Source organism: Mucor mucedo, assembly GCF_025094135.1.
Source record: "Mucor mucedo strain NRRL 3635 chromosome Unknown EV154scaffold_124, whole genome shotgun sequence".
In the NCBI taxonomy this organism is placed as follows: Eukaryota; Fungi; Mucoromycota; class Mucoromycetes; order Mucorales; family Mucoraceae; genus Mucor; species Mucor mucedo.
This window is the reverse complement of record NW_026252408.1, coordinates 36273-48998: the sequence shown is the minus strand read 5'-3', so window position 1 is coordinate 48998 and position 12726 is coordinate 36273. Positions and strand designations below refer to the sequence as shown.

The window sequence follows — 12726 nt, the reverse complement described above, 5'->3', positions numbered from 1 at the left end:
CTTCAAATGGTACTACTAGTCTGAGCGTGTTCTTTAATTACGAGCACTATCAAACGTCTAAAATAGACAAACAAGAAACGAAAATATGTTAAAATTGTGTTAAACGACCAAAAAAATATCTGACATCAATGATAGAAAACAATTTTAAAAGTTTCCGTTATCTGCTGTGTATTAAAATAATAAATTAGTTGGTAAATGGATTAGCTCTTAGTAATTGTCTTAAACAAACACGATAAAAATCATGAAATTGCTACCTGTACTAATTATTGTCAGGGCTATCAAAAACCAGCATAATTTTATTAATTTACATGTGTAAATACGTTTGTTTTCTCACTACCAGAACTTTCTACTGTAATTATCTTTTTCAATGCTGACCAGACTAGTGTTCGAACTTTTCGAGCTTGCACCGATCTTGCGCCAGTTCGAACGAAGCTCGAACCGAGTTTTTGTACTCGAGCTTGCGCCACTTTTTTTGGGTTCGAGCGAGCTTCGATCGATGCTCGCTCGGCTAAATTGTCGATAGTAGTCACTTTAAAGTTAAGGTCCTTGAAAGACTACAGATGGCATTTCCCCTTGATTTTAATCTTTTCTTCCCTTTACCATTTTTTTTATTTATGCTCTAATAATTCCGACTAAAATGCTCTGGACTTTTATTTAATTGTACAACTAACAAACACATTTACCATAGAAAATGATACAGTGTTGCACACTATGCCAAATTTTTACAGCAACCACAGTAACATGACGTGGCTGAATTAGTTTAAGCTTTCATGTTCAAAAATCCAAATGTATTATAATTATACATGCAGTAATATTTTGATTTAAGTATCCGAATTCGGCGTTAAGGCTGGTGAAAAAAATAGTTTTCTTTTTCTTTTTCCGACTTCTTTTTCAATAAATAACAATTTTATTATCATAACTTTCTGTAATTAACATCACTTGGACGTGCACTTTGTGTAATAAAAAGGGCGAGCGAGTTCGAGCTATCGTATTTGCAACCGAGCCCAGCTTAAGAAACTTCGAGCGAGCTCAAGCTGCAGAAAACGCATCCGAGCGAGCTTCGACTGGAACACGATCGAAGCTCTCTCGAGAGTTTCGATCTTCATTTGGAACACTACGACAGAAAACATATCGCCACGCGATAGTGTCCGTCATATTCCACCTAAGGAACTAATTATTAAGGAATCTCCTAGAAATAATAAGAAACGTAGGCTGCTATCTTATTCACAAACTATCCTTGCTTCAAGTGATTCTGTTACAGCTGATACTCAAGAACAAACTGATAAGCTCATGATTGCAAAACTTGGTAGATGGGTACCTATCATCTATGAATCTGAAGGGAACAGCATAGTCTATTAACTTCTACCCAATCAGCAACCACGTTGTTGCAAGAATCATTGCATAGTGGTCTATGGAAGAAACCAGCTACCGACAATGATCCAACTAGAGTGCATCTGGACTTCAATGTGCCAAAAAAAAAAAATTTAAGCAGAGAGAAACGTTAAAATTGGACCACCTCACTTTCCTCATAATTAAGGTCCAATATTTTTGGACATATGTATATCATTTTAATCATGATTAAAATGAGAATATGAACTTTTTATTTTAAAAAAAAAGTGGGTCCGGGATTTTTACAACTCGATTTTAGTTGTGGGGGGAAATATTTGTCACAAGCAGGTTCAAAATTTTAAATTTTTCTTTTCTGACCAATAGTATTGTCCCGCTTATATTATTTCCCGCTTTCGGACCATGAAATGTTTACTGCCTGTAATCTCAATTTGAGTACCCGCATGCGTAGTATTGCAGCCTATTAAATCAAAGTCTTAGGACATTTATCGTCAGCCCTGTGAGACAACAAAAATGATAAACCAAACTTTATGTACTAAGTAGAAACGCTTTATATTTAGAAGATATAATTTAGAGTATTTTGGAAATAGATCCAACTAGTTGTATAAATAATTTATGTATTTGAAGGATCGTATTTGTTGGATAAAGTACTCAGTGCCACAACCCGTTAAATCATAGTCTGAGATTAAATATGATCAACCCTGTAAGGCACAAAAAGGATAAAACAAACTTTATGTACTAAGTAGAAACGCTTCATATTTAAAAGATATAATTTAGAGTATTTTGAAAATAGATCCAACTAGTTGTTTATTTTAATTTATGTATTTGAAGGGTCGTATTCGTTAGATAAAGTACTAAGTGCCACAACCCGTTAAATCATAGTCTGAGATCAAATATGATTGACCTTGTAAGGCACAAAAAGGATAAAATGAACTTTATGTACTAAGTAGAAACGCTTCATATTTAAAAGATATAATTTGCAGTATTTTGAAAATAGATCCAACTAGTTGTTTATTTAATTTATGTATTTGAAAGGTCATATTCATTAGATAAAGTACTCAGTACTATAGCCTGTTAAATCTAAACTGAGATCAAATATGGTGAAGTGTAAAACACAAAAAAGATGTATGAAATCGTAGATATACATTAAGTAAGAACGTCTACAACATGAAAACTTTGTTTACTTCAGTAATACGAGGTTTTTTCAAACCGAACCTCCGTTGCGGTAAAAATTTTGACCTTCGCTGCGCTCCGGTAAATTTTTGACCTTCACTATGGTTCGGTACGCTGCGCTTTGAAAAAACCTCGTGCTGCCGCAGGCCTGTTAAAAACGAATAAGGAATAAAAATTTATTTAAATGAAAAAAAATGTGCATGAGAGCGAATAAAATATATTAATTTTGAAAGATTTCTGAGTAAACCACATTGGATGTGTAGGTTCCTTCCTCACCTTCTATAGTTGATGTTTCGGGAGGAATTAAAACTTTTATATCGTTTGGTCTTTTAACTCGAGATAAAGCCACGTAAAGTTGCCCGTGAGAAAAAACAGGTGTTGGAAGGTATAAACCCACAGAATCTAAAGTTTGGCCTTGGGACTTGTTGATTGTCATGGCAAATGCTGGTCTGATGGGGAATTGACATCTCTTAAATTCAACACCTACCTGCTGCACCGTAGAACACAACGTAATTCGGGGAATAAGGATAATGTTACCCTCATACGGTCCAGTTGCTACTTCAGCCTGAATTGTATGCAAAAGAAAGGCCCTACAAATTAGTCTTGTTCCGTTACACACACCTTGCGCAGGAGCCAAGTTACGAAGCATCATAATTGGAGAGCCTACTTTCAGCTTCAACTTATGAGGGGGAAGACTACCACATTCTAAAGAATTCATAAATTCTGGTGGTAAAGTCAAAGCATCGTTGTCAGAAAGGGCAGTATCGGTACTCAGAAACTCTCTAAACTCTCCTGGAAATTTATCCAAAATGTAATCGTTAACATCTGATACAAATGCATTGGTTGGAGTAAGAATCGCTTTTGACATCAAATTGAGGGAGGAAATATCTGCATCATTCTGGAAATCGTTATAAACATGTTGACAGAGAGTGCTGATACTGTTTCCCGGCAGGACCATTTGATCAGGCAAACGAATTGAATTGGTAGTGTCTGGATGTACAGGGTATAATCCTTTTCCGATACTCAAAAGTAGTGTCGAAAATTCTTCTAACTCTCGTGCCGACTCCAGATTATTCACCAATTGAGCCTGTTGTACTCGCATGTTTGTTGTTAATCTCAACTGCTTTATATGACTCCAAAGATGGGAAGTGATCATACAGGATTGGATGATGTCGTCTTTAGTACCCTTAGGAACAACCGGTAAAACTTGACGAAAATCGCCACCAAAAACAATTAATTTTCCACCAAAAGGAACTCGGCCAAGTCGCATATCTTGGTGCTTCATGATATCTCTAAAACTTCTATCGACTGTTTCCAAAACATCTCGACTAATCATAGAAGCTTCGTCCCAAACTATTATTGTGGATGACGCGATCAACGATGCATTCTGACTTCTTGGTTTTAGAAAACACATTGAGGCTTGATCACAGTTTAAAGGAATACCAAATCTGGAGTGAGCAGTGCGGCCACCCTTTAAAAGAAGAGATGCGGTTCCACTAACAGCCACGGAAAGAGCGATTCGGTTTGTTCTTCGTACAGCTTGCAGTAAAGCGTTAAAAATAAACGTCTTACCCGTGCCACCAGGACCATCCAAAAAACAAAGATTATCTTTTAAGTGAAAACGGGTGTGAGTGTGAATTTTTTCACTGTCGACCAAGTTCATTACAGTTTCAAAAACAGTACGTTGATCAGCATTAAACGGTAGTTCAGCAGGATCGATCATTGAACGTTCGGCTTCAAGACACAATTCACGCTGCTCACGCTCAAGTCTACTCATTCCAGGAAATTCTTGGTCATGGCTACCATTTCGGGTATCGATTGAAGGTAAATTAAAGCCAGCAAAATCAGATATTGTTATATTATGAGCATCTAACATATCATTTAGGTCCAAGAGGCAATTACCATAAGCTGTCTCCTTCATGGTTTCAGTTAAAACAGAAATACCTTCGGGTAGAAGTCTTTTCTGGGCAAAAAGATAATCATCAGAAAGGTTTTCTTTGTGTTTAATCCACAGTTGAAAAGGACAGGACGGTTCACAAAAAACCAAAATCGTGGCAAACAATCTTCGTAACATTAAAGGTGATTGGAATGTATCACTTTCCAAAAGACACGTATCCCACTGTTCATCGTCGGCAAGTAAACCCTTTGCACGGGCGGTAGCTTGGTATGTTTCATAGAGAACACCATCAACAGTGCGTACATCTTCAAAACTCTTAGCACCACGAACGTAATTTAACAACAGGCGCAGATAGTACTTTTCAGATTCTTTAGGAGAAACAGAATAGATGCGACCTATTGTTTGGCGGAGACCTCTCTGTCTTTTCCTCCAAAACGTTTCACGTTTTTGCCATGTATAATATTCTGGAATTTCATGGTACAAATATTGATTTGCCTCTAAGTCTGTTCGATTTAAGGTAAACCAAGCGGTAAGGGTGGTTTCTTTGTTCGCGGAATTAGCAAGGACATCATTTAAGACTGCACCCTCTGTAAAATACACCATTTCCTGTCCAGGAAGATGAATACTTAACCGTTGATGAGAGGGAAACTCTTTATGCAACGAAAAGCTAAATATTCTCCAAGCGGCTTCCGGTGCAGAAACATATCGTGCGTCCACAAAATGATTAATCTCATCATGAGTTACCAAATTGTTTTGTTGAGCGCTATTGCTAATTTGAACACTTGCACGATCGTGGCCTTTGTAAACATACTTGTAAAGATACTTGACAGCGGATACATTATTACAAATTTCGACATTAATGTGTGCATCGTATTTCGTACAAAAATAAACATTATGCGGAACGACCCAAACATTATCCAAAACAATACCACCTCGTTTGGTAACGTTTCTACCATCTCTTCTCCTTCTGTATATTGGATAACCTGATTCTGCGGTGGTAGTGATAGGTGTAAATGTTTTGGGATAACCTTTTGAACACTTTCCTTCTTTCATGCAAACAGCTCTAGGGTTAAGTGCGCCACATGGACCATGCATCATATTTTTGGTAACAGTTTCGTATGCCAAAGGAAATAACTCTTGGTCAGGGATTTCAGCGGAAATGATTTTGTCAAAATCTTGTGTAGTTCTTGGTTTATCTTCAGGTCTGACAATGAAAAGCATATGAGCGTGAGGCAAACCTCTTTTTTGGAACTCTATTACGCCAACATATCCAACAACAACACCAAGAACATGGTCTTTGGTGATATCATTTAAAAGACTTTTGTATTTCAAGCGGAAAACTCTTGCACAAAGATCAGGTCTATCAGCCGCAGTTTGGCCAAAAAGCAGTTCATTTTTAATTTCGGGCCATGTTGGGTTGCATGTAAACGTAATAAAAAAATCGGGTTTTCCAAAACGTCTGACAATGCTAATGGCATCTTGATAAAGTTGGGACATATGTCTGGGACCACCAATGAATGAGCTTGGAAGAATTACTTTGCGCCCAAGAGAGCTTGTATCATTATCGTCGTGTGCAACAGCGTCTTGTAATCCACGGTAGAGTTCAGTACGTAAACTTGATTGATTATGTCTTATGTAGTTTAGACGAAATTGTTCAATTTTAGCATACATATCAACAATGTATTGATGGAAAAGTTTTCCGAAAAGATGAAGATCATGTCCACTATTTCTAAACATGAGGTGAAAACTATAAAATTGCATGGCTGTAACCTTATAACCTCTTTCGGATGAGCATAATGAATGCCATCCAGGTTGACCGGTAGGAAATATCAAGGAATAAGACATTGGATCATATGTTTGATTTAACTCATTAATTCGTTTCAGTTGACCCTCGTTTTGGGATCTTATAACGATATCACGAATTTTAACCTCATCCCCTTCCTGTCTACTATCACTACCCAATATTAAAATACCAACTTCAGTTGATGTAGTTGGGGAGTTGTATCGTCTTGGGTCCGGTAATCCCTCAGCTCTAAATACCATTGTTACATCTGCAACTTGATCAGGATTTTCAATTAGATACTGATTCATCGTTTTAAAATCTCTGACAATGGGATTAATATCGTGCATCAAGGTTTGTAAGTCGGCCAAAGTGTTGATATCCACATGGCTTGCGACACGGTGCCTGTTATTAATTTCATTTTCGGCATCGTAGACGTAAATTTGAGCGAATGACGGGGCTGCATTTTCAGATGGAAGCAACGACCCGATACGGTGGTAAATACTACCATGAATTCGAAAAGCGTAGGCACCACCACGGGAGTTTTGAACTGAACTGTCTAAATTTACACCCATTGAAACAAAACTCAGAGCATTGTTGTATGAGCGTATGTGACTTTTGAACTCTTTGCTTCTTTGATCATTATTTCGTAACAAATTCGAAATGAGTCCGGGAGTTGGTTGAAATGACTCTACAACATATCTACCCAATCCACAGCAAAGTTGAAACCTGGCAGTGCTAACACCGCCTTCCGATCGTTCCTGAACCCACATGAGTGCATTGCAATCAGAGCACATGGTCGACATTCCTCCCAAAAAATGACGCTCTGGAAGATTTTCTGTTTGCTTAGCTTGATTCAAGCTGGAGGTTGCACGGTTACTGTTCATGGGACACAGACTGCTTGTCCTTCTGGAATGTCCAAGTTGTTGACAGCTTGAGCAGCGAACAGTGTTTTCTTGGACATGATCTTGATGTAGAATTACTTCATGATCGTCAACCTCCATGTCCTATTTTAGGCAACGTCAGTTTAAAAGCTTAGAAAAATATTTCTTATTATCTGTACCTCAGTAACTGGAGTATGGTTATCTTCTGAATTGACGTTGTTATTGACAGACGATGACACCTAAAAAAAAAAAAAAATGAGTCTTTCCAAATAAAAAAAAAGATTCCCAAAAGAAATGCTTACATTCGTTGTTTGGTTTACTGGATTTAAGCGACAATCTCGGTGGGATCTACGACGATGACCTTCCTCACCACACGACGCACAGTATACACTATTATTTGACATGTTTAAAAAAATAAAGGAACAACGTTAATACTATGGGCCGTGTTCTTGGGTGGAGGGGTTCCCCCTCCCCCCAAACCCCCCTCCCCTCTTGCGGGGGAAACCCCCGCACCCCCAATTTTTTTTCACTGCTTAAAAATTACGCTGTTTAAAAAAAAAAAAAAATACTGTTTTTTAAGATATCAGCTCTTTCATGCTTAATACTATGGGCCGTGTTCTTGGGTGGAGGGGTACCCCCTCCCCCCAAACCCCCCTCCCCTCTTGCGGGGGAAACCCCCGCACCCCCAATTGTTTTTTATCACTGCTTAAAAGTTACACTGTTAAAAAAAAAAAAAAAGCACACTGTTTTTTAAGATATTAGCTCTTTCATGCTTAATCCTATGGGCCGTGTTCTTGGGGGGAGGGGTTCCCCCTCCCCCCAAACCCCCCTCCCCTCTTGCGGGGGAAACCCCCGCACCCCCCTTTAAAATCTTAACTTTTGTAACTTTTGTGACTGAAAGTTAGCTCGCCTTGTGACTGTTTTTTACGATTTCTATTTTTTTAATATTATTAATTAGATGGAACGTTCTTTAAAATTACAAACGCATCAAAAGGGTTACTGTTTTTGAGCGTATTACTTCACGGGAGCTTTAAAAAGGACAAATAGAAATGTGAATTTAGAAGTTTGGTTTATTTTTGTACCTTTCTAAAAATTTTGTTCATAAAAAAAAAAAAAAAATCCTTCCCACATTAACAAAATCTGGCTATGAATAAATTTCCTTTTATATTACTTGTACTAGTCGGGGATGAATGCTAAAAAATGTCACAGATTACGTTTTGGCACATTACAGCGAAGATGCACTCTACAATATTTTTTCATGTTCTGTTAGTCCTTCTTGACCTCTGATGTCTTTATTTTTTTCGACTTTTTGGTCCTTTTGTTATAGAAAGACCATAAAGTTGTTTTATAAAATTTTTAGTTTATTTTTACTATAAGCTAATTGAGGCCTAGTCATATAAGCGTCGTTTCATATTAAATATATATAACTACCATAATTGTACGAAAGCTCTTCTTATAAAACAACTCGCTTTTAGAAACGTTTATCTTATTGTTTATATTTATTTCACGTTATTTTTTTCACTTAAACAAGACAGTAATTACAAAGAAAAGATCTACAGTTATAACAAAAGTCAAAGTTTTTTGCTTCCAAAGAAACAGAAACAGTTATTGCTTATGGGAAGATCGAAGAATTGTTTATGTAAGTTCGTAGAAATGACAAGTAGCAACTACTTCGTCAAACAGGACGTTATCTCCGCAATGTTTCGTTTCTGTGTTTCGTTCTGTAAAATTATACTTTTTTAAATCGTAATGGATGTATGATCACTGTATAAATAGATTTACGGATAAGAAAATCTTGTAATCACGAACTTTTGAGAAGACAATTAGAACTATTAACTGAAACAGGTTTCTTTGCATTTTTTGTTGTTAAAGTTGTATATTGTAATTAATTTAGTACATGTCAGTTTCATAAATGTTAATGAGATATGACAAAAAAGGGTACAATCAAGTTCACATCTAGGAAACTTAAAGCAATAAATGAATTAATTGTTTGTAAAATGTTTCGGTAATCTATTAGGTGGAAAACATATTCAGCAGTTTCTGAATAGTGTAAAAGAAACAACATGCAGTTGTTCTATAGAATTAAATGTCTAATATGGTACATTTGTAAAGTGAATATGTTAAAGTATACTTTAATGAGTTTAAGAGTTATATAAGATTGAATAAAATGAAGTAAAAAAAAAGCGAATGCCAAAAAAAGTCTCCATAAATTTTTTTTGTCTTATTCCTACTTGTAGGTGAAAGGTATTATTGTCTTCTAGAAGTATCCACGTCAGAATTGTTTTCTATCTCTTCGGCTGATTGTTCTGTTATGTATTTACGAGCAGCGCATGCATCAAACATTCGAGCCTCGCTCGTTCTTCTTCTTTCGGTTTTAGCGTCGGATTCACCATTAGCAGCGGCAGTAAAAAAATCAGGCTCGATATCACCAGCGGGGTCTTCTTCTGTTACCTCGAAAGCTGTGGAAGAAGCAAGCTGAATCTCCTTCATGATTCGCCACATTGCATGCATAAGATCATCCTTATTCTCATGACGCCAAAGGTATTCTAAAAGCTTACCAGCGCAATCTCTGGAGTTTCGGTTTCGAGGCTTGATAAACACCTTTAAATCACGCCAGAGAGATTCAATAATGTTGGTATGAATCATTCCAGAAAGAAGTGTACCAGAAACATGGGGGTTTGATTCCATCTGATCGACCGTCGCAAAACCTTCGCTGTGATTTACAACTTAATGAGCATAAAAATGCAGACCATTGGCTTGAAAGTCGGCTCCGGCAGCAGTATCTTGATTGTGGAGACCCTCGTATCCTCTCCATCCATCGGAACGAACAATTGAGCCTGCCTTACAGTAGCGGAACAAGAGAGGCAATAAGGTAGCACCTGACCGGTTAGGTACAGCAAAAAAATGCTTCTTCCAGCAACGAAATGAGCACGCAATTCATCAATACCAAGTCGATTGTCCGTATAGCGGTAGTCTAGAGGAGTGTCCCCAGTTACAAGAGCTTCTACCATTCCGAAAACCCTGATTCATATTGATTGAGTTAATAATCTACTAGTTTTAATGAACTACAGTAACTACAAACCTTCGACGCGTCGACCACGATGATTCTTCCTCTTTCGAAATTTCGATTCATCAATTTGAATATGGTGACATCTAGGATTGGCACCAAGCCCTTGCATATCTACGATAGTCACTGAGCATTATCATTTGAATGTCCTTCAATACTTGTCTGGCTGCGTCGGGACTGATTCGGATGGACTTGTTGATCTTGCCAATTGAGTTTCCTCTAATATACTTCATCACTGTTATACTAAAATCGCACTTATATATAATAAAATAAAATAAATAAATCGTCGATCCCACATGATCGACTCATATACCAAATACAATATCACAAACGAAAAGAACATCAGGTATAAAAACTCAGTTTGACTTAAGATTTCTTAGAACCATCGTCCTCTCAATTTTGACAGAACAATAAGACTAGCTCATTGTTTACGAATCAATCCAATCATAAAGGCAATGACTGCTTAAATTTAAGGCTTTATCGGACATGTATTATACCACCAAATGGTACCTTCACTAAATATTAGATAACCGTTTAAACTGCAGATCCCGGTAACTATAAATACCCTGCCTTCTACTATTATGTACAAGGTCATTCAGTTTTAAAAACTAATAATAAGAATAAAAGCCTACAAGCACTATTAATCTTATTTACCTGTTTTTTATATATTTTTTTCTGTGTTAAACAAAGTTTCTCCACAACTGTGTTCAAGATTCGGTTAGCATTGGCCTTACGGTTATACCAGAAAAAGTGTAAGGCAACACTTCTCTTGATAACATTAAAATGGCCTCTATTGGGGACTTCGATATCGCCTTGAAAATTATCATCACATTGATAATATAGTTGATCAGGATCCTCCCGATGATACACCATCATGAGTTGAGTACAACCGTTTAAGTCGTATCTTTTTGGCTCCCGGTAATCAAACAACTTGATGTCACAAAACATACAGCTACGTTTCAGCAAAAATATGATTATATTCCTGAAGTTCTCAATATGTTTCTTATAAATACTTACTTCCATGCGGCAATGGCTGAAACTGTTTACTGTGCTTCAAGATTTCTGTCACCCTCGGTAGGAGCACGAGTTCCCCATCCAGCATTACCTTTCACCATTCTATACGGTTCGATTATTTCATCCCTGTTTAAAACAAAAACCCGGTCTTCGGAACAAAAGTTAAAATACTGTGTATCCTCTGCTGTTGGGTAATAAGTGTCGGTATTGTTCCGCGTAGATCTTTGAATGTTACATGTTAAGCTTGGCATATTAAGCAGAAACTATACATCATTTAAGACGATTTGAAGGGTTAGACAAAATAAAAATTGACAAGGTATAGAAGAAGAAAATATTAGAAAATAAGCTTACCGGAGAGAAAGGTAAACATTTTTTTAAGAGGAAAATAGAATACTTATAAATGATTTTTTTATTGTAACAAAAAATGTTTTTATCACATTCTCACATAATTTTTTTGTATGTTCTCACATACATTTTTATCGATGGCACATACCTTTTTTTTACCTTGTCGCAAAAATTCCATTTTGAAAGTCACTTTTACGATACGGAGTTTTAGCACCTACACTTTTGACTTCAACCTAAAGTTTATACTACATCAAATGTATTGTCATAGAGACTTAGGTGGTCACTATGGATGTAGTTTATACGATGATCAAACTAAGGAATAAGTGGAGTCTAAATAAATTAGCTTACAGATATCATTATAAAAGTCATAAAATAATTGAATTAATAAAAGTCATCTTATTTTACATTTAAGCTTAATACTATCTATTTTTAGAAATAGGGTCTCACCTCAACCACATTAGAGTATTCTCCTATAAATTAACTATTGGCATCGTGATAAAAAATCCTTTAACCTTTTTCTGATCTATTTAAAATACGTTTACTTGCTGTATTATGTTTTGTCCGTTTGTTCAAAGGGATTATTACCAATTGTTGAGTCAAACCAAAACGGTATAGACCTGAAAAATGCTACACACAGAGAAACCAATCAATGTTTTACGTGTGCTTTATCAGAAAGTCTTACTACATCCGAACTATCAAATTTTATATATTCTATATTATTGACTGATTATCTGTCTTTCCGCCAGAAAATGAAAAATTAATTAATTTTCTTTCCTCTGGAACGTTCTATCAACATTTATATGCGGTTTATCATTTCTGACTCGTTTCCATATATGTCTGTCACGTACGTATGTAAAACCTACGTGGTACTCCTAAGATATCTAACTACGAAAGTATAATTTAGGTGTTTGCTATCTTCAACTGTAAAGCACAAACAATAAAAACACAATAAGGATGGTGCAGAGTGTATCATAAGTAATACAAATCTGCGAAAAACATTTGGCGCGCGTCTATGTACACTACATTTTCTTCCCCAAATAAAACATTCCAGAAGAAATTGTACACAGGTGCTGCGCCTTCTTCTCCAAAGTTATACCAATGGACTACGACATCAAACTTTCATATTTATATAGTAAAGGCAATAATAATACAAACGCGAAATCGGTTTTTTCTAAATTGGAATGATCTGTGTGTGATAAGTAACCTTTTAAAAGTTTCT

The 12726-nt window shown here is 36.4% G+C and overlaps 1 protein-coding gene across 1 annotated transcript; it reads right to left on the bottom strand.

The window, feature by feature from the left end:
* Positions 1-9328: 9328 nt before the first annotated feature.
* Positions 9329-12480, bottom strand: EV154DRAFT_575558 (uncharacterized protein; the record flags this gene model as incomplete). Its single annotated transcript, XM_051606456.1, has 11 exons — positions 9329-9769; positions 9928-10102; positions 10248-10391; positions 10680-10756; positions 10803-11100; positions 11196-11405; positions 11667-11740; positions 11955-11977; positions 12050-12134; positions 12166-12199; positions 12371-12480. The coding sequence occupies 11 exons, from the start codon at positions 12478-12480 to the stop codon at positions 9329-9331; spliced, it is 1671 nt and encodes a 556-aa protein (XP_051453089.1).
* Between the last annotated feature and the right edge of the window lie 246 nt (positions 12481-12726).